This window comes from Schistocerca cancellata, chromosome 1 (genome assembly GCF_023864275.1).
Source record: "Schistocerca cancellata isolate TAMUIC-IGC-003103 chromosome 1, iqSchCanc2.1, whole genome shotgun sequence".
Classification (NCBI taxonomy): Eukaryota; Metazoa; Arthropoda; class Insecta; order Orthoptera; family Acrididae; genus Schistocerca; species Schistocerca cancellata.
In genome coordinates, this window is record NC_064626.1 from 661,150,854 (window position 1) to 661,173,298 (window position 22,445).

Consider the following 22,445-nt stretch of genomic DNA (forward strand, 5'->3'; position numbering starts at 1 on the left):
GTGTGTGTGTGTGTGTGCGTGCGTGTATCTGATGCTGATGGGGCTTGTTTGGCCAAAAACTTTGTGTGACAGCCTTTTTGTTATGCCTATTTGCGACTCAGCATCTCCACTATATGGTGAATAGCAACTATCCTTTCCATAATATTGTCATTATTCCAGCCTGGATGATCCATTGTTTTATTTTGGATTCATTTAGTGATGGCTAAAATTAACATCCAAACTAAAACCTGCAGGAAAACCACTAGGGCATTCTAAACTGCCCGACTACTTAGATATATTATCTTTGTAATGGTGGGTGTTGCTCTGACTTTACAGCAGACTAATATTCTTGGATGCCACTGCCTGCAGCTCATTTTCACATTGTGGACAAGTCTGACATTCTAATTATGAAATAAAATAGTTGACACATTTTGTTCTTAAACTTTGCAGTGTATTCACAAAACACAAATTTTACAATAAACTTGTACAGAGTGAGCATCAGGAAAGTTGCAGCAGAACTGACTCTCATGTGGTCACTGCCATGCCTCTTAAATAGGATTACAGTAATGGTTTGTCCTTCTTTGCAGTATTACAAACATGATTTTTCCATACTTACAATTAAAATGTTAAAGATTTGTGGAAATTACATATGACATAAATTACAGTATATTGCAAACTATTTCATCAGACAACAATATTATGAAATGTACTAAATGGTTCATGGGAAATTACATTGAGTTCTCCTGCCAATAATGCTTTCCGTTAATACTCGAGTTTCTGTTAAATTACAACAGACAATTTAATGCTAACATGAATTTTATAACAGTAAAAATTGTGTATTTCAGAATAAATGATTTTTCGGGTAGAAGAGCATTAGAAACAGATACCAGAAATGTAGACACATTGGCAGTAGCAATAACATTTTGTAATGAAACAAAGTTTCTTAATGATAATGAGTCTGCATTGGAGAATTGCCTAAATTTGAAATATGAAGAGTTTAAATGATGATAAACACACAAACAAACAAAATTAATTCATTTACACAACATGCAATTACTTTATGTGACATTGGTATTGTATACTGGGGTTGAGTTGGGTGTTGTAATCTAGAGTTGAGTTTGTGTTGCTTAGTACTGTAAGTGTCATCCCTCTCTGTCAGATTACATCATGACCCGCCTTCATGTACTGTCAAAAAATCATACTTAGTTCTATACCATTACCAGGATCAGCTGCTCCCATCTAATTGCGTAGTGCTCTGTGTCTCATTACCACATGAAACCTTTATCCACTGGTCCAAAGACCAATAATGGCATTGAAACTTTTGGCAGATTCAAACAGTGTACTCTGCCAGACCTCAAACATGGGATCTTTGCCTTTTACAAGCAAGTGCCCTACCAACTGAACTACAAGGATGGTTTGAAAATTTCTCAGTATCGCCACAAGAGGTCAGCGCTAGCGCAACAAGTTATCCAGACTTGCCGTGTGTTTGCCAACTTTCTGGCCACACAAGCCCGCACTGTGGTTTGCACAAGTGGAAGCCAGTTTCTATCACGTGAGAATCACTATATATACTACAATGTTTGCAACAGTGGTTAGTCAACTAGACCATGGGTACACTGCAAAGATTGAAGATATGTGATAACTGCGCCACTTACAACAAACTCCTACGAGAAATTGAAGACGGAACTGAATCATAGAATCTCTGTATCTCAATAAGAGTGCACCATGCAACTTTCGACTCAGGAACATATCGGCGACCGGAAGCCATTGCAGTATCTTAGACACCCCGAGGAGCAAGGTTGACACTGGCACCATACTCCACAACTGGTTGCGCATGTTATGGAGAGGTCGCCTACCACCACAAGTAAAGGCAAACATCACAGACCAAGATGCCATTGAATGCAGTGGCGAAGTTGGCTGACAATATAATGGTTGCAATGAATCCTGCCCCAATAAGTGCAAAGACAGCATCATGTAGAAGTATATATCAACAATGGTAACATATGCTGACTATGAGAATCTTGCAACTAAGGTTAATGTGCTCACCAAACAGATCAGTGAACTGTTATCTTGGCATAATAATAGCAGCAACAGGAACTGCACCCGTATAAAGTCAAGAAGTTGCTCATCTGCAACATCTTCAACTTTTGGGGCTGATCAACACTCCATCTATTGGTATCATCATAGATTTGGGGATCAGGCATGCAAATGCACCACACCTTCCACCTATCCAAATGCCAGCGGCAATCAGACATAGACACATCATGTGATTGCCAAGCACAGTCACAGCACCTATTTGTAACTGACAGGAGGTCAAGCCGCAAGTATTCAGTGGACAAAGGGTTGGATTTATGTATGTTTCCTCAAAAACTACTACATGGCAGTCAACAACCAACCTTGTTCTGCCTGTCCATGGTGAACAACTCTTCTATCCAAAGTACAGTAAGCAACCAATGGAATTAGATCTGCGACTTCACAAATCGGAGTGTGATGGAGCTCATCATTGCAGCTGATTTCCAAGCATACTATCACCTGCTACCAGGTGCAGCGAAAGCACCAATTGCTGACAGCATCAATGGCTTGACAGCTTCAGGTTTCTGACATAGCACAGTAGTGCACACGGTCAAGATTGTGCAAATGGCCAGTGGCGAGTACATGTGCTTACTGCAGAAATTTCCAGTCTTGAAGCTACCACCACGGATGGCTAAAGAAGTACGTCACAACACAGTACACCATACTAACACCACTGACGGTCCACCTGTCTCATGTAGACCCAGACGTGACTTCCGACAGCTTAGCCATTACAAAGGCAGAATTTGACACCATGCTGAAGGTGGGTATTATTTGTCTGTCCAGTAGCCACAGTCATCTCCTTTGCACCTTGTGCCAAAGAAGTGTGGTGTGTGGTGCCCATGTGGAGAATATTGTGCATTCAATGCCCGAAGAGTGCCAAATGGTACACAGTGTCTTTGTTACAGAATTATAATTATGCATTATGTGGTGCAACCTTATTCAGTGTTTATTCAGATCCCAGTGGCAGAAGAGGATATCACAAAGACTGCCATCATCACCCCATTTGGGCTATTTGAGAGTGTTTTTATGACATTCAGCCTATGGAATGCTGCACAATCATGGCAAAGATTCATCAACTTGGTACTGCAAGATCTTCCTGTCTGTTTTGCCTCCTGGATGACATTCTTGTCTTGTTTTCTACTGCGGAGTAGCATAAACAGCACTTAATCTTCAAACGATTAGAACATTATGGGGTGGTTCTGAACACCGCTAAGTGCATATCTGGTCAGAGAAAATTAACTTCCACAGACATCAGATTTCATCTACGGGCTCACTACTTTTACCTGAAAAAATGGAAACCATTTTACAAATTACTCTGTCAAATATGGTTAGAGAATTACGTCACTTCCTAGGCATGCTCAACTTCTACCGTCGACATCTGCCTCATTCAGCCAAGCTACAAGATCTGTTGGCATGGCACTCAGCAGTCCAAAAATCAGGGGCAACTCAGTGATACAATGGATGGATGTCATAAGCTCTGTGTTCAAAGTGACAAAACAGAGCATTTCAGAAGCAGCAGTTGTCACACACGCTGAAGTGGATGCACCCCTCTTGCTAGTTGTATATGCAGCAAAATAGTCACCAGTGCAGCTTCAGAACAGTTACACGGTGGCACATGGCAGCCAGCAGCCTTTTACTGACACAAGCTGTCTCCAACATAGCCAAAGTGAAGTGCATGTGACAGAAAACTCTACATTATTTATGAGGCGAACAAGTTCTTTCGCTTACAAATGAAAGCTAGAGTTTAATATTTTCACAGATCATAAACTGTTCAGTTATGTGTTCTGACAAAACAATAACAACTGCTCACTTTGCCAACTTAACCATCTGGTATTCATCGCTGAGTTCACCACGGACATCAGACGCAGTTTGGGAATCGACAATTGTCTTTCCCGAATCAACAATTGTCTTTCCTGTGTCTACAGTATCTCAAGTGCCATCAGTTTTCCTTGACTCCCCAATGCATAAGAGACTGACCAGGAACTATAGAACCTTCTCAAGGACACATTGTCAACCATGGAGCTGGGAGTAGTCAATGTTCCTGGTGCAGATGTCAAACTGTACTGTGGCCTCTCAACCGGAAAACTTAGTCCATTCTTGCCTCCTAAAGTCTGCAGATGCACCTTCAATTGCTTGCATAACATCATCCTGGTGTTAGATCAACATTCCACCAAGTCTCAGCCATTTGTTTGGCATGGAATCCAAAAAGACTGCCACAAAGACTGGTACATGTGTTAAGTGTCAATGAAGCAAAGCTTCCCGCCATGTGCACAGGCCAATGGGGGACTTTCCAGACACACCTACACAATTCATGCATATCAACATTGTAGGCCCATTATGTGCACTGAATGGAGAGTGTTATATTCTCACTATAACCAACTATTTCACTCACTGGCCGAACGCAGTGCTAGTTGATAATACCTCTGCAGAAACCTTAGACCTCTGCGGCACTGTTTCCTACAAGGCTACAAGCTACCATCTGGCGAGTGATGGTATGGTAGAATACTGGCATCATTCTCTAAAGAGAGTACTCGTGTGTCATAAAAAACAAATTGGACCACAGCTCTACGAATGGTTTTATTTGATATTAAGAGTACTTACAAGGCAGACTTAAGATTCCTCACCAGCAGAATTAGTTTACAGCGAAGTGCTGTGGCTTACAGGAGAGTTTATACACACACAGTTCTCCCAGCTTTCTGACCACAAATATTGCAATTTCATTTGTCAGTTGAGGGAACAAATTTAACAATTTGCCCTCGACAAGCGATGTGCAAAACAGCACACCTCCCAGCTGTATATATCATGACTTTAAAACACACAACATACTTCATACATATGGTGTCAAACCCTCACTTCAGCCACTGTACACATGGCCACACTGAGTCCTGCAACAAAGAGTATGCGGTCTGTACATATTAGTATATGGCAAGACCTCTACTGTCTCTATCAACTGTGTCAAATCTGCATATGTTTTCCAGGAAGTACTACTGACTGTTGTACTACAGCTTGAAGCAGCTTCACCAGCTCTACACCACCCATCGCAGACCCTCTTCCAGAGAGTAAAACACAGTCAGGGCAACTCATGGATTTCCCAGCAGGTTTTCTGGATGGCACTCCCCTTCTCCCGAGGGCCTGATATAGTGGTCGATATTATGGTCCTCATTGTGCAGCGTCATTTCATCCATGTGCATATGTATGTTTTTTGTGGCTATCAAAACATTTTTCGCACCAGCCACCAGAGTCACTGTTTCACTCTTATTAGGGATGCACTTACACTCGTTAACTACATTATTGTTTTTCAGAGAGTATATTTCTTGGTTACAGTGTCAATAGAGGGTTATTCATGTTTCTCGAAGGAAAATTCTACTTATATGCAGAACTTCTTCGAAGCTGTTGACTCCCAATAAATGTCTTTCCCGTGTCAAGCAATAAAGTATTGGTTTGTTCCTGTACAATAGTTTATATTTCATATGCCAGCCCGGCTAGATCTCAACATGTGCAACCAAAACAGTCAGATGGCAGATACTGCAGCCAGTCCACAAAGTACTGTTTAATTATAATTAAACTGTCCCCATTTAACACATTATAACTCAGAAACTAATGACTGTATGACTACCAAACTTGGTATCATTAATGTCAAAGGCATGGGGAAGAAAAATAATGCAGTATCAATTCAATTCAAACAATTTTAATGTGCTAGTACAGTATATCATACCACTACATACCGGTACAATTACTGCTACAAAAGGGGCTCCATATGGTGCCCATCAGTGTTCAGAAGAGTCTGACAGTGCAGGATTGGATTTTGCACAGCAGAACAAAGCATGTCCATAGGTATGCTGGCTGCCTCTCTTGATATGCTGCACTTCAGATGATGTGTGATGGTGATGGTAAATCATATCCTTCAGGAAGCCCCACAACCAGAAACCACACAGAGTGAGACCAGGCGATCATTCTGGCCAAGCATTTGGAAACAATTGGCTGATAGTTCGATTGTTTCCAAATATGTTTCAGAGAAGCAGGTGAGTGTCATGAGCGATGAATAGTGGGGCTTCATCTTTCATGAAAACTGTTGAATTCAATGCATCTCTCTCCTGTAGGTTGGGAATAACATGCTGGTGAAGCATATTGCAGTAACGCTGGCCAGTTACACTGCACATCTTTGGTCCTTGAGCACTAACCTGCTCAAAAAAGAATGTCCCAACGATGAAATGTAACCGTGAAGCCACACCATACAGTGACACATTCATCATACAGAAGAACTTCATGCACAGTGACTGAGGTGAAGATCCCCACACTCAACAAATCTGTGTTCATCTCACCCATCAGAGAAAAATGAGCTTCATCTGTCCATAGGTTGACCCAGGACCAGCCCTTGTCAATTTCAATCCTTGCGTTAAAGTGGAGAGCGAAAACAACATATTGTGCGTCCTGAGGTGCAAGCTGCTGTACGATATGGGTCTTGTATGGATAACATTTGAGAATGGTTTGCAGCATCTTCTGTACGGTGGACCACAGGATGTTCAACTGTCGTGACACAGCACACGCACTGCCTGACATTCAGGAATTGCGTGCAGTGTTGTCTGCCATAGCAATAGCGATTTCATCAGCAACATCCAGTTCTCCAGTTGATTCAAAATTCTTCATCACACTTCACACAGCACATGGACAAACAAGACCCTTCCATAATCCTGTCAGCCAGCGACATTCCCGAAGAGCAGCTGCAGGATTATTGTTGTTTTGATAATAGGGCTTCACCAATAATGCCCTGTTCCTTGTGTCAAAGCTCATGTTGACACAACAACAAGTGCACTGCGACTGGTCACGTATGTGAGACTATGAATAACGAGGACTGATAACAGTACTTGGTGGCCATAGTTGAAACTGGATAGTGGCACTATAACGCATGGAAATCATGCAACCCATACTCTGGACATTAATGTTACCAAGTATTGTACTCATGTGGTAATTAGTTCCCATGTTATAATGTGTTAAATACAGAAAGTTTAATTATAGCCACCTCGTATCAAAAGTTTTTGATATGTTTGAATGTAATTCTGTTTCAATTTGCTTGGAGGATAATTTTGATCTTGATGTGTTAAAAAGAGAAAAATCTAAAAATAAAGACACTGAGAAACAATGTGGAAAATTAACAGGGTCACTCTTGTATGCTACATTAGGTTCCAGACTACGCACTTGTGTGGCAGTAAATATTCTAAGTAGGTAACAGTCACATGCAAGTTTGGACTTATGGAATACTTTAAAATGTGTATTGCATTATATTAGGGGAGCCCTAAAACTGAATCTGTTATACGCTAGGGATGAAAACTGTACCACTCTGATTGGGCTGGTGACAGAGTAGATAGGAATTCCACAGGTGGTTATCTTTTCAAAGTTTTAAAGTGTGTCTGTCATCAACAGAATCAGAATTTGTAGACTACAGAGAGCCAAACATGAAGCTTGTAGGCTCAGTAATTTATATTACAGTGTTTATGGCAGTCAAAGAGCTTCTGTACTTATGAAGATGATATGCTAGTAACAAGCCTTTGCAAGAACACACAGTTCCCTCATGAACTTAAGTGCATAAATGTCAAAATTTTATTTTTTAGGGAGAAAGTTTTGCTAGGAAAGTATTGTTCAAGCACAAATTAAAAACATGTTGATGTTGTGACAAAACCACTAGGAAAATAAAATTTGAAAAATTTTGAGGCTTGCTAGGACTTATTTATATCACGTAATTTAGTTTTTGTAACACCGATAATTACTGTCATGGGAGGGTGTTGGTGGTACAATGAAAATTCTGTTTTAAGGTATCTTCTTTTGGCTTATGTTAATTTACATTCTGAGACGCCTTTTGCTTTTATTTTAGTCTCTGTGTGTGCATTACAGTCACCTGCCATTAAGCTGTAAGTTATTCCATATTTAAATACGTTAAGTATAGACAGACTTATTATCAAGCTTTTCCACATCTACATCTATACTCTGCAAAGCACCATGAGGTGCAATGGCACTAATCACCTTGCTGTTGAATGTCCCAAATCCCCCAAAATACATCTAACCCCCTTTGTTGTATGCCTGCAGCTTTTTGTCTTACAACTGGGAAGTGGAAGATGGTGAATGGTTGTCACTGCTCGCACTACATCATTCAACAAATGAGGACAACTTCTTTCACAAGACACAGGTGATGACATTTAAAAAAAAAAAAAAAAAAATCTGGCATTTGCCAAACTGTAGCTAGTAACATGCAGGAAACCATTATACTGCTACACAATTAACAACGGTAAATTGTTGCTCTACATGATATAAGAGTTGTGCTTCTCTAATCACATTCACATAGGCATCCTAGAAGACGAACCACTCAATCTTCATCTAAATATGACACATCCAGTACTTCAGCATCATGTGTGTGTCACATCTTTATGTTTCTATTTAATGTGTATGTAACTAATGAAACATATGTATTGTACATGATAAATGGATATGAACAATTTACCTGGTTTAATATGACACATGTGTCAAGCACAAGGTAATGTGGGTATTGGAATCTTGACGATTTCGATACGGGACTTGAACTCAGCCTTTTCTCATCTTGTGACTGGTAACAAGTACTGCACACTTCTGACCCACAACCTATATCATTACGAAGATAATGTTCTCGAACAACCTGAAATTTTTTCACATCTAATTATTCATAATATGAATCTGTGTAAGTTTCTTAATTGAGCTAACGACACTTAAATGATGTGTTAGCACGAGAACTTAGAGGGTGTTTTTTCTTGCATTTCAAGCAAAACTAAGTTATAAAGCCAGCTATCAGTTTTGACATTTTGCGAAACAGGTATCTGAGAGAAATAATCTGAACACCTGGTGCAACGATAATACAAGTGAACAACTAAAAAGGTGTTACGAACATCAGTTAAATGATTAAATATACTTTAAAGTAATCGTAGAAACAACGTAATTCAGAACGGAAATTATAATTTTCATATACATTTCACACCTTAACAATATTTCCAGCTTTAGTTTTTCGTAGAAACACTTTCTGTCTAACTTTAGAGCCCTGTACCATTTTCTACTATGCGATACACAACAAAAACAACAACCCCACAACACACGCGTGCAAAGTAAACACGGCGTCTATTACACTGTAAACACGAAGTATAAACGCTGTATGTCAAAGTTATTATCAACGTTTTTGGCTATGCTCTATCTTTCGTAACATCCTTGGTTCTCGGACTGTCTCTCGCCAGTAAATCCACAGTCTAACATCACAGTCACGACACATCACCTCAATTTGTTGCCTAGGATGCCTACTGCGCCGGCATCGCGTCAAGCGGTCAGTAAGTAAAACTACTCAAACAATTTCCTTTACTTCACATCTATGGTCACAAATTTTTATGTCATCAGACTATAATATCGCCACTTGAGCGCAAATCAATTACTCTCTCTTCACTTTTTCATTTGTAACAATGAAACTTTTGTCGTGTTCTATTTCATTTCTTTTTATAACTGCAGTGCCTCTTACACCTTATAAGACAATTAAAGACTTCACTGATTGTCCCCCCATTTATTTTAAATAAAGATGGGGCCGTGTGTAGGTAGTGAACTATGTACCACTGAAAGTAAATCGAAAAATAATGTGTGCAAAATGCGTTAATTTTTCTATATATTGTGATGATAAGTGTATTTCATGCTTCATTGTATCAAAAGTTACTGAAAATATTGAGGCAGAACGAAACAGCAAAGCGAATTACTCGTGTGATCCAAGCACATCTTCACATGAGTACAACTCGGGACAAGGCTCCTGCGAAAAGAGAACAAACAAAGGTATGATGTGTTTTAATTGTAAGACTGTTTATTATCTCAGCAATGTGAAAGCTAACTAAGTCAGAAAACCTGTTTCTGCTCGAAATGTGAAAGCAAAGAATTAGGCCTAAAGCCAAATGAATACAGATCCACTACCGAAATTATTTCAGTGCTACTTCTGGAAATATCTCACTTAAAACAAAAAGTAATACTGCATTTAGTGCAATCGAAGAACTCAATAACGGTAAAACTCAAAGAATATCGCATGAAAACGAAAATGTTTGCAAAAAGGGGACTAGTGCAGCAGGGGATACAACCCGTCGGCTTTGAACAATGACGTCACAAGTCGCCAGAGAGCATGTATTACAGAGATGAAAGAGTTGAGGAGAATGTTGAGAAACAAAGGAATGCGAGAGAGATAAACATTGATCTTGTCAAAAGCATAAGTGTTTTTTGACTTTTTTTAAAAAAAAATCTCACGAGATAGAATAAACAAATCCTACTTTACTAAGCAATATCTTGTCAAAAGCCGAGAAGCGATTGTTCTTAATGTTCTAGCTCCCTTCAGTACGTAATAAGTGTTTTTTGACTTAAAAAAAAAAAAACTCACGAGATAGAATAAACTGATCCTACTTTATTAAGCAGCTCCCTTCAGTACCTAATAAGTGTTTTTTGGCTTTTTAAAAAAAAAAAATCTCACGAGATAGAATAAACTGATCCTACTTTATTAAGCAATATCTTGTCAAAAGCCGAGAAGCGATTCTTCTTAGTGTTCTAGCTCCCTTCAGTACGTAATAAGAGTTTTTTGGCTTTTTTTTAAAAAAAATCTCACGAGATAGAATAAACTGATCTTACTTCATTAAGCAATCAGTAAAGAAACGATTTTTTGACTTTTTTAAAAAAAAATCTCACGAGATAGAATAAACTGATCCTACTTTATTAAGCAGCTCCCTTCAGTACCTAATAAGTGTTTTTTGGCTTTAAAAAAAAAAAATCTCACGAGATAGAATAAACTGACCCTACGTTATTAAGCAATATCTTGTCAAGAGCCGAGAAGCGATTCTTCTTAGTGTTCTATCTCCCTTAAGTACGTAATAAGAGTTTTTTGGCTTTTTTTAAAAAAAAATCTCACGAGATAGAATAAACTGATCCTACTTCATTAAGCAATCAGTAAAATGATGCACCCAATATCAAGCGATCGCTTTTAGATTTACATTCAATTATTTTAATGATAGTGCTTATTAGAACACAGAACTGCTTTATTATCTATGCCTCGAAGTGAAGACATTACGATCTATGACTAAGGAATGACGTCATTGTTCAAAGCCGACGGGTTGTATCCCCTGCTGCACTAGACCCGCAAAAAGTGTTCCAAAATGACAAAGAATGGTGTCGTATGCGTGTGCTGCAAAAGTACATTTCATTATCGATGTGCCAAACTAGACCCCTCACTAAAAAATAATGTACTTTACGTACAAGTGTGGAAGTGGGAATTATACTACTCAATAAGAACATCACTCCACATGTCTCAGAGTCTTCTGATATAAACATCGCAAATAAATGCTCGCCAGTCACACAAGTGAAAAACATTTCTAAAGATTATAGTGTTTACAGTGACGAAACCCATGCTAAGGTGAATAACAGCTCTGAAGACAATCAGTCCGATCAACATGCAGCTACTTCCCAACACCATCAGCCACAATCTCAAAGCTCCAAGAAAGATAAATCAAGAAGAAAACTGATGCTTATTACCGACAGCCATTGGCGCGGAATAGCCTCTCATATACTAAATGAGGCATCTGCAAGGATTGCTGCTACAGGATTCATCAAACCAGGTGCAGATTTAACTGAATTGAGGAAACATGCAAACTCGGTAGAAGTCGGTAAGTTATCCACAAATGATTATATTGTGCTAATTGGAGGAGCGAACGATATCTTTCATAAGGAAACATCAAACGCCTGTCAGGAACTAAAGGAATGTTTGAGTCACTTAACTCATACTAATGTTGTTGTTCTCAACATCCTGCATCATCATGATCTACCTCAATGGTTAAGACTGGTGATAATCCGAGGTGTAATAATTTACGAAACAGTCCGAGTTTATGGGGATATGCTAAGCTATCGAAGTGTAGCTTCGAACCAAGCTCTACACATTCAATATTGAAACAATATGTATCTGAAAATGTTAAGCATAATACTTGTGAAGGCAAAAAAAGTAACAGTACATTTACTACATCAAAATATCAGAGGTTTAAAAAAAATTAATATATTTCATATCTGTTTAGATGAGCTACAGTCTACAAATCCTGTTGATATTATTTATATTTCTGAACATCATTTAAATAGTAAAATTGAAATACTTAATATGAAAGGATATACCTTAGCTTCAAAGTATTGTAGAACAGTAGAACAGAGATGGAGAAAGGAGGAGTTGTCACTTACAAAAACATTGACATGCTGTAGTGATCAGCATTTTGAAGCATTTGCCACACAAGTAGAAACACACAAACGAAAAATTATTATAGTCACAATATACCTGGCTCCAACTGGTAATTTCCAGCTATTCATTAAACAGCTTTATGCAGTATTAAATTTCTTAATTTCTAAAAATAATGAACTCATACTAGGTGGAGATTTTAATTTAAATTTTCTGGAGGATAGTCACTCAAGATCCATACTAGAGTCTCTTACCACTTCTTATAATCTCGTTCCTTAGTACAGTTTCCAACCAGGATTGTGGGTACCAGCAGCAATGCTATTGATAACATTTTCATAGATATTACCACACTAGCAAATCATAGTATAAATCCAATATTTACTGGCCTTTCAGGTCATGATGCCCAGCTGCTAACATTTAATATAGTTTGGTCTGATTTGACTAATAACAGGAAGTGGAAAACTATACAAATAATAAATGAAACAGGAATTGAAGGTATAAAAAACTGTTTGAGGAATACAGACCCAGGACAAATGAAAAATATAACTGTTTGTCTAATATGGTCATAGGCCAAACTGAAATTTTCTGCCCAATGAAAGTAATTAAAGCAAATAGATTAAATGTTTCAAAACCTTGGATTACAAATGGAATAAAAGTATCTTGCAAAAAAAAAAAAAAAGAAGACTGTACTTAAGGTCAAGGAAAAACGATACCTACAGAGCTAAATCACATTACAAATTATATTGTAAAATTCTAAACAAAGTAATCAGAACCTCAAAATGTATCTATTTTCAAGAAAAAATAAATGCCTCTAATAACAAGATAAAAAATATATGGAACATAGAAAAAGTGAAACAGGAAAAACTAATCACACAAATCAGGAAATTATGTTAAATGTAAATATTGAGTTGATTAGAGATACCTCCAAAATTGCAGACACTTTCAACAACTTTTTCCTTTCAGTAGCAGACAACTTAGATTTGCATAGTTCCTCAGAAGACAGGTTAAAATATTTAAAAAATGCATTTCCAGAGAAGTTTGACAAAATTCAACTATATCCTACCTCACTGGAAGAGATTTCTAATGTTATTAGCTATCTTAAAATCAAATTTTCCAGTGGTTATGATGAAATAAACACTACCACAATTAAATGTTGCTCCTCAGAACTTTGTGACATACTGGGTTACTTTTGTAATGAATCCCTCCACAGTGGTACTTTTCCAGATAGGCTTAAATATGCTATTGTCAAAACATTACACAAAAAAGGAGACAAATCATCAGTGGAAAACTTCTGTCCCATTTCATTATTGGCAATATTTTCAAAAGTGTTTGAAAGGGTTATGTACAATAGACTTTATAAACACTTGGTGCAGAAAAATATTCTCATTCACAATCAGTTTGGATTTCAGAAAGAATTGTCAACTGAACAAGCTATATTCACTTTTACAGATGATATATTACCACTTGGAATATTCTGTGATCTGGCTAAAGCTTTTGATTGTGTTAAGCGTGATATCCTTATACAAAAGTTAAAGTATTATGGGATAACAGGAGTAGCAGGCTAATGATTCTCATCCTATCTTTTTAATAGAAAACAGTGTGTGTCTGTATCAGGCTCACCACATAACAATAGTCATTCAAAATATGAAACCACAGACAAGGGGTGAACCAGGGCTGTATTTTAGGTCCCTTGTTCCTATTATATATTAATGACCTTCCATATGCAGTGTCACAAAATGCAAATTTTGTCTTATTTGCAGATGATACAAGTACTGGTATAAAAAACAGTACCCATGATCTCACTGAGCAATCAGCTAATGAAATATTTGTAAGTACCAATGGGAATGAGTGGTTCACACCAAATGAATCGTCACTGAATTTTGACAAGACCCAGTACATACAGTTTAGTACTTCACAAAGAATACCTGACCCTATAAGTATAATGTATTCAAACAATGAAATTAAACCTGTGGACAAGGTAAAAATTTTAGGGCTACAAATTGAGAACAACCTAAATTGGAAAACTCACGCTCTAGACTTAATGAAACGCCTTAGTTCAATTACATTTGCAGTACGCATGATAGCAGAAATAGGTGATTTAAAAATGAAGAAGTTAGTTTATTTGGTCTACTTCTATTCACTAATGAGTTATGGAATCATCTTTTGGGGAAAATCCTCTCACAAAGAGAAAGTTTCAAACTACAGAAACGAGTCATTAGAATTATATCTGGTGTCAATCCTAGATCATCATGCAGAAACCTCTTTAAGAAACTTTGTATTCTAACTACTACTTCTCAGTACATACACTATTTGATGTTCTTTGTCATTTCCAACATGTCTCTTTTTACACAAAATAGTGCAAAACATGATAATGATACCAGAACCAAAAACTATCTGTATAAGGAGTATAAAAGCTTAAAATTAGTACAAAAAGGAGTCAAATACATGGGTACTCATATATTCAATAACTTATGAGAGTGTATCAAAGGTCTTGTAAGCGATAAAGATCGGTTTCAGAGTGAATTAAAGAACTCCCTGTTGGCCAACTCCTTCTACTCCATCAATGAATATCTTCACAAGGATTATAGCTCATAACTCTTTCTGTATTAGAATTGTACACTATCCATGTATCTGAGTAAAAAAAAAACATCGACCCTTTCCACATCCCAGAGACTCTCTGACAAGGGATCCATGGAAAACGATAAATGTAATGTAATCATACACTTATCATTGAAGACTATGTGTACACTACAGTAATGACATCTGATGAACTTGCAATTCAAACATTTTGCAACTATACTACTGTACTGCAGTTTGTTTTGAACAGTAGTGCAGCAGACAAGATGACTCTTGTTATGTTTGACGATACAAGAGCTGATTTTGTGTTTAGAATGTTTTTATAAAGCAGGTATGCCTCATCATATTTTAAGAACACAAAAGGACATGTATGTCAGTAATATTTTTCTTCGTGATCTATTTTATTGTTTTAAGCTATAGACAATCTTCGAATTGTATTTGTGTTTTTCCCATATTTTGCTGCAGGTCTGAAAATGTCATTATAGAGTGAAATTTGTAGTCTGATGACATAAGAATTTGTCACCACAGATGTGAAGTAAAGCAAATTTATTCTATTTTCGGCTCACTATTCAATTCGCGACCATACCGCAGCTTGTAAAACTGTTGAGTTTGGCGCGATCGTGAAGTCGAAAGCGAATAGTAGTATTTTATTTTGGTTTGTACACTGGTTTTTACAAACGGGAGTGTCTGTAGTGCAATAAACTGCAGCAACCACAGGAATAAGACACCACATCTGTCTTTTTTAGGTTTCCCAAGGACCCTTAGGAGTATATACTATCATGTAACTAAACTATATCATCAGGATTAGCTTGCAAATAACATGTGCATTAATTCTTAATGTTTCGGTTTAGGAGTAGAAAATGGCTAGTGATTAGCAGACGAGAAGTTCTTATGAAATAAGTCCCTATTTATCTTTACAATAATGTTAAGTTTTGTTCGATATACTTTGAACCAAACCAGTTCATGAATGCAGACAACAAATAAATCGTGTGGAATGCAGTACCCACACTGTTTGACATCCCAAATAAGTCACCTCAACTGATGATGAAGAGAAACTGCCACAAAGGTTCGACAATACGTCTAAATCTGTAAAAAAGTCGTATGGCACAGAATCAGCCGCTTCAACTCTCAGTATATCAGTGCCAGATTCATATGAATCGTCGACACAGCTCTCCTTTGACGACGAAGTGGTTTAATTAAGTGCAGTTATTCATGTCTGCAAAAGCGTGTGAAGTGTCATAATGGGCATATCCCTAGACTTTGTGCAGATCTATTGGAGGACAAGGAAAGTGCCTATCATTTCAAATACAGACAGCAACAGAAACCGTATCAGAAGTATCAACTGAAGAAGGACAAACAAATTTTGAAGACTATACGATCCCAATATTTAAATGAAGATACCCTTGACTTGTTGTTAAGCTGGATTAGGATGCCATTGAAGCAAAAAAGTGCTGCAAGGTGGAAAGACGAAAATAAGGCGTTTGCTCCAAATTTATTATATTACAGCACTCAGGCATACACGTTTTGTCAAAACGTTTTATGCTTCCACCAGTGCATACATTACAGAGGTATATGCAAGACACGCCAATAAAATGTGTGGTAAGTCATAATATATTTCATCTTTTAAAGCAGACGGTACAGCATTTCTCTGATACAGATAAACTAGTGAATATGTCATAAGATGAAATGTCTCTAATTGCAAATTTAACTTATGACAGCACTTCTGACAGTGTTGTTGGCTTTAAGGAATTGGGGTTTACAAGCATATTTCTCCCACTATTTGACAGTTGGATTTTTTTAAATTATATAATGTGGCAACAAGCGACAATGACGAAAACACAGTAGGCCTACAGAACAATAAATGGGGCGTCGATCCCTTTTGCAAGTAGAGGTATGTGTCTGCACTTCATCTGTGTGTTCAAATTTTTTTCTATCAACATGGTAAGCTGCAGTTCTAGCCAACTTCACAAGTGTTTCTTAACGAATGTGTCGTAGCTTGCCACGTTATTCATGATTTGTATCCCTAGTTGCACTTATTTTAGAATCATTTTTCAGAAACACGTGTTTCTTCTGATATTACACAAACTGTTGGAAGAAAAAAAAAATTCAACTATACTTATGACGCATCAGAAGTTCTCCCTTCACGCCGCTTGGAGGGCTAGTGCCGCTCCGGCTGTCAAACAGTAACAACTTTCAGACCAGTGACCAGTGATTGTCGCGACATCTCGTTTTTGTTAGCCATTGCGATAGTAGTGCGCAAGCGGCCAGCAAGTGACACTTCTGAGTACGATGTCGGCCGAGTGAGGATACTGTGGCTTACATTGATTTGTATGCTCTCGTCCTACGTAAACGGCAGAAGCAACCGACAGCACGCGACAACTTCAGCCGACAAAACACAACCGCTGGTATAGTTACGGGAGTGTCCTACATGAGTGACACCTGTGTCACTGCCTGTCTCTCGCTGCAACTGGCGACGTTTGAATTCAGACGTGTTTGAATCGTGTCGCTGCAGTACGCGCAACAGAAAGCGACAGACACGTGTCTTCTAGGCAAAGCAGTAGAGCGAACGCGATGGCAGCTATGAAATACTTGTCATCCGATTTTAAGAAGAGTATTTGGTGAAACATTTTTATTCATCCATATCTTATAGCTTGATATCTTCAAACGATAAAGGTCTGACTTTATTTTCGTTGTTCGTCGTAGTTACTGTGCTGAACGAAATTGAGCACATGGCTGCACGAAATTTTTAAGAATTTGCAGAGGTAAAATCACATTGCGTAGACTTTCCGTATAGTTCATTTAAGGCCATACATTATTGCGAATGAAATGTAACCAATATATCTAAATTGTATTTAAAGTTGAGACCGGAATGATATTTCTTTTCATTCTTAAGGTATTGGTTGTTATATCCGCGGACGGGCCGCTCGCGGCGCGTCCGTACCTTTCCTGTGCTTCGGGAATCAAGTGGTCGTAAAAATCGTCGTATCTCATAAACGGTTGAAAATATCGAAACGACGATTTTTAAAAATTACAGCACGCAGAAAGGACTATTTTATCATATGAGTAGCACTCGATACGCGTGAGCAGAGCGAAAACAAGACTCCCTATAAATTATACCATGAGTTTTGTCCGAATTTTCATAGCCAAAGAAAGAGAGAGAAACAGATAAATGGGGTATCAAACTGACCAGCGTGCGGTCTAGTTTTGCAAGAAAATATTTAACTGCTTGAAAGTAATCAGGGTAATTAACGAAAACTTTATTAATGAATTCAGGAAACATTAAAATGTTTCAGGAAAAGCTACTGCCAAGCTACATATATGAAGTGTCAAAAGTTTCATCTGTTGAAGGCCTAACTTTTTGCATATAAAAAGATATGTTGGTGTGGTATTTAAATGTCAAAAGGGTTCCTTTGAATCAAGTATGTTAGGAAGGCAAACTATGAGTCAGTAAGAATAAAACTTAAAAATAAAAAAATGAAAGAAATCCATCAAATATTTTACGAAATGATTTGTGTAAAAGAAATAAAAAGATCAGTGAAGCATTCTACGTGCCTCTGAATGACGCTCAAAATCATGAACAGAAAATGAGGTACACCACATGTTTCCCTAATATTTTTTATTTCATACTTTTAGACAAATTGTCACACAAAAAGTTTGACTTTCTTTTCAAAAATTTTGTATGCTTTACTTTTATAGACTATTTAGATTAATTAAATTAGATTAATTGAAACGCTTGTCCTTAACACTAACTGCTGATGAACTACATTCACAACATCAAATATCTGTAAAATTTCATGGTTCATTGTAATTTATTAGGAATTTAATGTGTATGATATGCTGGGATAGGTGTGTATACACTTAAAGATCAAGTTTTTTGGCAAGACCTCAAAAATATGCTTTGCGATAAGTGTAAACAGATACATAAAACTTTGTATACACAATTGTAACTGAGTCAGTTAAAATATAAGAAGCGACCTTTTCGAAGGTCTTAACCACCAACTGTAACGCTACCGCTACATCTAACGATTTAATAAACTTTTGGACATATTCACTCACTGTGTTTTTTATAGTTTTCTGTATGTTGAGGTTGTTTAGTAAATTTCGTGCTTTAGTTTTCAGCTGATGTTTCTTATTGTTTCTAGTGAAATATTTCAGTAAAATTTTCATTCAGTGTTTTAACTTTGTTGAGTGTTCCAGTGACCACTTGAATTTTTGGTTTTAGCTAATAATTTTGTGATGTTTCACTGGTATTGGTATTAGCTGTGGTGTAGTAGTATTAATGCAAGTAGTTGTTTTGTTAGTAGACAGAGAATTTCCAGACCATTATTGTTAGTTCTACTGGTGTAACTGAACTTGGGTAACGTAGACATATAGTTTCCTTCAGTAATTGTAAAATTTTACCATGAGTGAGAAATGTGGGCTCTGTTATAGGTCCCGAGGCAAAGGTCCCGAGTTCGAGTCTCGGTCGGGCACACAGTTTTAATCTGCCAGGAAGTTTCATATCAGCGCACACTCCGCTGCAGAGTGAAAATCTCATTCTGGAAACATCCCCCAGGCTGTGGCTAAGCCATGTCTCCGCAATATCCTTTCTTTCAGGAGTGCTAGTTCTGCAAGGTTCGCAGGAGAGCTTCTGTAAAGTTTGGAAGGTAGGAGACGAGGTACTGGCAGAAGTAAAGCTGTGAGTACCGGGCGTGAGTCGTGCTTCGGTAGCTCAGATGGTAGAGCACTTGCCCGCGAAAGGCAAAGGTCCCGAGTTCGAGTCTCGGTCGGGCACACAGTTTTAATCTGCCAGGAAGTTTCATATCAGCGCACACTCCGCTGCAGAGTGAAAATCTCATTCTGGAAACATCCCCCAGGCTGTGGCTAAGCCATGTCTCCGCAATATCCTTTCTTTCAGGAGTGCTAGTTCTGCAAGGTTCGCAGGAGAGCTTCTGTAAAGTTTGGAAGGTAGGAGACGAGGTACTGGCAGAAGTAAAGCTGTGAGTACCGGGCGTGAGTCGTGCTTCGGTAGCTCAGATGGTAGAGCACTTGCCCGCGAAAGGCAAAGGTCCCGAGTTCGAGTCTCGGTCGGGCACACAGTTTTAATCTGCCAGGAAGTTTCATATCAGCGCACACTCCGCTGCAGAGTGAAAATCTCATTCTGGAGTACTAAAATTGTCTTAAAAACGAATAATAAAACCCTAAAACTCCTCTTTGTGTGTACAGTTTAACTAACAGGAAGGAATATATGCATTGCCAATCAGACATATGCAAGGTTTGATTCCATTGTTTATAAACAATTTGCTGTTCACAATTCACTATTTATAAATTTCACTGTCCAGCATTGGCTCAGTTTCACATAGTGCAGTTCATGATCTAAATTCATGGCTTGTAGAAAATAAACTGAAGTTAAATCACAATAAGACTCAGTTTTTATAATTTACAACACACAATTCAACAAAACCTGACATTTAACTCTCACAGAATGGGCATATTATCAGTGAAACTGAACAGTTCAAATTTGTAGGTGTTCAGATGGAAAGTAAACTGTCATGGAAGGCCCACATTCAGGATTTTTTTCAAAGACTTACTGCTGTCATTTTTACTATTCGAATGGAATCTGAAGTAAGTGATCGTTCGAGACGAAACTTAGTCTACTTTGCTTATTTTCATTCGCTTATGTTGTGTGGTATTATATTTTGGGGTACCTCTTTCGATTCTAAAAGGATATTTTTGGCTCAGAAATGGGCTCTTCGGGCAATAAGTGGTGTAAGTTCACGAACCTCTTGTCGACCCCCATTCACAAGTCTGTGTATTTTGACATTGGCCTCTCAATATATATATATTTCTTACTGTCACTTCTTGTTAATCATATTAGTTTATTCCCAAGAATAAGCAGCTTTCACTCTGTTAATACTTGGCAGAAATCAAACCTCATTTGGATTGGACTTCCTTAACTCTTGTGCAGAATGATGTGCAGTATACTGCTGCATCCATTTTCAGTAAGCTACCACTCGAATTCAAAAATCTTAGCAGTAATCCACGTGCTTTCGAATCTAAACTGAAGAGTTTCTCATGGGTCACTCCTTCTATTCTGTGGAGGAGCTCCTTGAAAAATTGAGCTGATTCTTGTTGTATTGTTAATTGTGTTTACTTAAACTTATGGATTGTCTTTTTTTGGGTCCATAAACATTTTATTTTTATCTGAATTACTTTTATGTTGTGATTTCATGTACTGACACGTTCCATGGCCTTGGAGATTTGCTCCTCAATTTGGTCCTACAGAACTTGACGTGTAAATAAAAAAAAATCTATCTATCATTTACAGTTATCAATCTGTGTATTTACGTCTGCATTTAGGTGAGTTAGTGATGTAGTCAGTCATTCTTCCGCATTTATTGGCTGTCAAAAGTTCTTGACCATGTAAAAAACATTCGTATTTAGTTTATCGATAAGACAGTCGAATAATCTTCTGCTCACTCTTGTGTATTCGAAGAATTTGTCTGGTAATCTTCGTAGATGATGATATTTATGAAATTCTCCATGGAGATCCCTCCCTTTGTAAATTTCATGCACAGCATTCCTTTTCACTTTATTTTCTTAAGTAAACGCAATTTTGTAGCCTTACTCTCCACCTACAGTGTTCTGCAGTTTAGGGACGCCGTTTTATTGAAATAGCTGCTTGGCTCGAAGCAGCCATGTTGTAGTGTGACATGCTCGCTTGCACGCAGGACATCTGAGCTTTACGCCTGAGGCTGCTGCCTGTCGCTGGAGTGTCGCATATCCAGAAGTCACTTGCTGTCGGTCGTCTCTTTCACTCACATAGGACGCGGCCTAGCATAGCATAGTTTTTTTCAGTAGAGAGCGTATTTAGTGCCATAAAAATCGACAATTACCAATAAGTGACACTACATCTGTCATTCTTCAATTACTTAAGGACCCTGAGAGGTATGAAACTATACTTTATAAGACTGTTTCCTTACAATTTATGGAAGAATGTCAGTCTCCTTTAATAAAAAAAAAACTTTCCAGTAAACACCAGACCTTATACAGAAAGACTTCATAGATTTTCCCAAAAACATGAATTTTTTTTCACTACACACCCAGCCAAATCAGTGAATGTGGAATGTAGTAAATGGGTATGAAAGGCAATACTTGCATTATTTATTGTACCAAATAAGCCACCACCCAAGTAGCTGTAGGGAAAACCTCACAGACGTAATAAAACGACAAAAAGCTATAAAGTTGTTTCGCAACAGGAAAGAAACCAATTCCAAAATTGTTGCTACAACTGAGCCACGAATGGCAAGAATCTTCAACATATTCGCATTTGAAGCAGAAGTAATTATATTGACAAAAATATTCGTGTATCAGAAAGTTGAATAAAGTCTAAGAATGAACGAATCAGTAGTTTCCATAAAGAATTTTTATGTGTCAAGGAGAGTGCCTATCGCAATAAGAACAGACAGTAACAGAAATATTTGCAAAAACAGACATAATGTCTTACGGGATAACCGCAATCAGTGATTTTATAATGTTACTTAAAATCCGTCTTGATTGCAAATTTTTTTATTATTCATATGACCGGTTTCGG

General features: G+C 37.8%; 1 protein-coding gene across 1 annotated transcript in view; it reads right to left on the reverse strand.

Moving 5' to 3' along the window:
• The window catches only part of LOC126183676 (exosome complex exonuclease RRP44), a 149,922-nt gene extending 140,659 nt beyond the window's left edge, over window positions 1-9,263 (reverse strand). The window contains exons 1-2 of the mRNA XM_049925843.1: window positions 9,053-9,263; window positions 8,546-8,716 (exon numbers count right to left, since the gene is read on the reverse strand). Coding sequence (XP_049781800.1) covers window positions 8,546-8,716; window positions 9,053-9,121 — 240 coding nt within the window. The 5' untranslated portion in view covers window positions 9,122-9,263. The remainder of the gene's footprint in view (window positions 1-8,545; window positions 8,717-9,052) is intronic.
• Between the last annotated feature and the right edge of the window lie 13,182 nt (window positions 9,264-22,445).